This window comes from Eublepharis macularius, chromosome 2, assembly GCF_028583425.1.
Source record: "Eublepharis macularius isolate TG4126 chromosome 2, MPM_Emac_v1.0, whole genome shotgun sequence".
Classification (NCBI taxonomy): Eukaryota; Metazoa; Chordata; class Lepidosauria; order Squamata; family Eublepharidae; genus Eublepharis; species Eublepharis macularius.
Window position 1 is genome coordinate 149,611,174 of NC_072791.1, and position 2,537 is coordinate 149,613,710.

The 2,537-nt window shown below is 38.7% G+C and overlaps 1 protein-coding gene across 1 annotated transcript; it reads right to left on the reverse strand.

Annotated features, from left to right (window-relative positions):
- Nucleotides 1-630: 630 nt before the first annotated feature.
- LOC129323507 (olfactory receptor 1009-like) lies at nucleotides 631-1,560 on the reverse strand. Its single transcript, XM_054970042.1, has one exon. The coding sequence runs from the start codon at nucleotides 1,558-1,560 to the stop codon at nucleotides 631-633; it is 930 nt and encodes a 309-aa protein (XP_054826017.1).
- Nucleotides 1,561-2,537: the final 977 nt, after the last annotated feature.

Below are 2,537 nucleotides of genomic sequence, written 5' to 3' on the forward strand. Positions count from 1 at the left end.
AGCTCAGAAGATAAAGGCCCATCAACAAAGGAGAAAGGAGTGATCAATAAGAGAAAGGAAAAAAAGAGAGAAAGGAGAAAAAATGAATGGAATTAAAATAATTTCAGTGAACTTGAATGGTTTAAACTCGCCTTCTAAAACATCAAGACGTTTCAAACAACTGGTGCTACTGGACCCTTGCTCTTTTCTACTGAGATGATTGTGCTATCCAAAGGGCATATCTGACTCTTTATGCTGAGAACCATGATAGAGCAGGAACATTTATGATAGAACAGGGATATTTCAGAACATATATGACCCAAAACAACGTTTAGTAAGCTTTTGGATCCAGTCTTACTCATATTCCTCCATGCCTTGATGAATTATTCAGTGACAGATACATTTCCTATTATTGTCATAATCTAAATGCCACAATCTATACTGTAAGATGAAATAATTAAAATGCTACTCTTGCTTTTAAAAAGTTTGTCTCACGCACTTATATCACAAAACTTTCTACAACTTTGTGCTCCATGAAATTGAAATATTCTTAAAATTGTTGAAAAGATCCATTCTTCAATTACTCAAAGCTGGTTGTTTTCCATCAGGATCAAGAGGACATGTTTTCTAAAACAAAATCAGTTTTCTAATCTATAGTAAGCTTTTCCCCCTAAACAACCTCCTCACTGCATCTTTCACCTCTTTGTTCCTCAGGCTATATATCAAGGGGTTCAGCATGGGGATCATCACTGTATAGAGCATGGAGACCATCTTGTCCTCCTGTATGGATGAGCTGGAGCTGGGACGCACATATGTAAAAAAGAGGGTTCCGTAGAAGATAGTCACAACTGTGAGGTGAGTTGAGCAGGTAGAGAAAGCTTTGTGCCTGCCTGCACTGGAGCGGATTCTGAGAATGGCACTGAGAATATAGATATAGGAGATAATAATAACAGAGGTGTTCACAATGCCAAAAGTGCAAGATAGAACAAAAAGAACCATATTGTTCAGTTGGGTATCTGAACAGGAGAGTGATATAACTGCAGGTATGTCACAGAAGAAATGATTGATTATATAGTGGCTACAGAAGGACAATTGAAAAGTTAAAGTTGTATGTGTTGTGGCATTCAATACTCCAATCAGATAGGGGATGACCACGAGTTGCACACAAACCCTTCGTGACATAATGACTGTATAAAGCAGTGGATTGGAAATGGCCATGTACCTGTCATATGCCATTGCAGCCAAGAGGAAACACTCAGTGGCTAAAAAGAGACCAAAAAACCACATTTGTACAGCACAACCAATTAACGAAATAGCATTCCTCTTTATAACAAAATCCATCAGCATCTTAGGGGTGACAACAGTGGAATAGCAGAAGTCTACAAAGGACAAATTACTAAGGAAGAAATACATGGGAGTGTGTAACTGAGAATTAATTCTTATCAAAAAGATCATCCCAAGATTTCCAGTTAAAATGATAACATACACCACAAAAAAGAATGCAAAGAGAGGAACCTGCAGGTTTGATGATTCAGTAAATCCAGCAAAAATAAATTCTTGAATTGTAGTATGGTTTTCCATTGCCACATCTTCTTCTACTGTGCAGAAGAGAAAGAAACAATTCACATATTCTCAGATTTTCCCCTCATATTCTCAGATTGTTCCCTCATACCTATAGAGATCTGATTGAAAGTCCATGTGCAATCTCGCCTCAATTAGAGGGAAAAGCTTAATAATGTGCAGGACCGAGGGTTTTACAACTGTTGCCCAAATTTTCTGAAGAAAGTGCATCGCATGCCTCCTTTTTATGTTTTTTGTGAACAAGGCATGGCAAATCTTTTATAGAGTTACATCTGGGCAGCAAATTTTAACCTGAACATAGTGGAATGTCAGGTGGTATGTACAGTAGCAAGCAAGCAAGCAAGCCTTTATTGGCATATAGGTATGTACAGTAATACATGTGCATGTAAAAACCAACAGTGATACGTATGTTAGAGTGAATCTTCACATAACCCTGGTGTTTCATGACTGGGACCCCCAGTGTGGTTTCGGGCTGTAGGAAGTGCCTGTAGGGCGTGGTGGGGGACATAGATAAGGCTGTGGAACTACAGAAGTCCCCACCCCTTTTTTAAAAAAAAAAAAAAACTCTTACCCTGAGTGATGCCCCTGACTAAAAATTCCCTCTGCTTTGTTTTTAGCCTCAATAGGGAAAACAGATAGGTATGTGCATTGTGCTTATCTTTTTTTTCAATCAGTCAAACACGACTGTGTCCATAACGGTTCTCCTTATGTTGAGAATTTCAGCCATGGAATTTCAGATTCACATGTAGTTTGACCCACAGTTATTAGGCTAGGGGCCAAGCTACAAGTGATGAATGACACTTGAACGGCAAGTGGATTGAGTGGAGGGCAAGTCAACAGGGAGAAATACACTTGCCGTTCAAGTGTCATTCGTCACTTGTAGCTTTGCCCTGAGTCTCTTTTAGCAGACAATACTCATATTGATACCATGAGTCTTAGTGGTTAATTTTGTTTTCTGTACAAAACAAATATGGTGC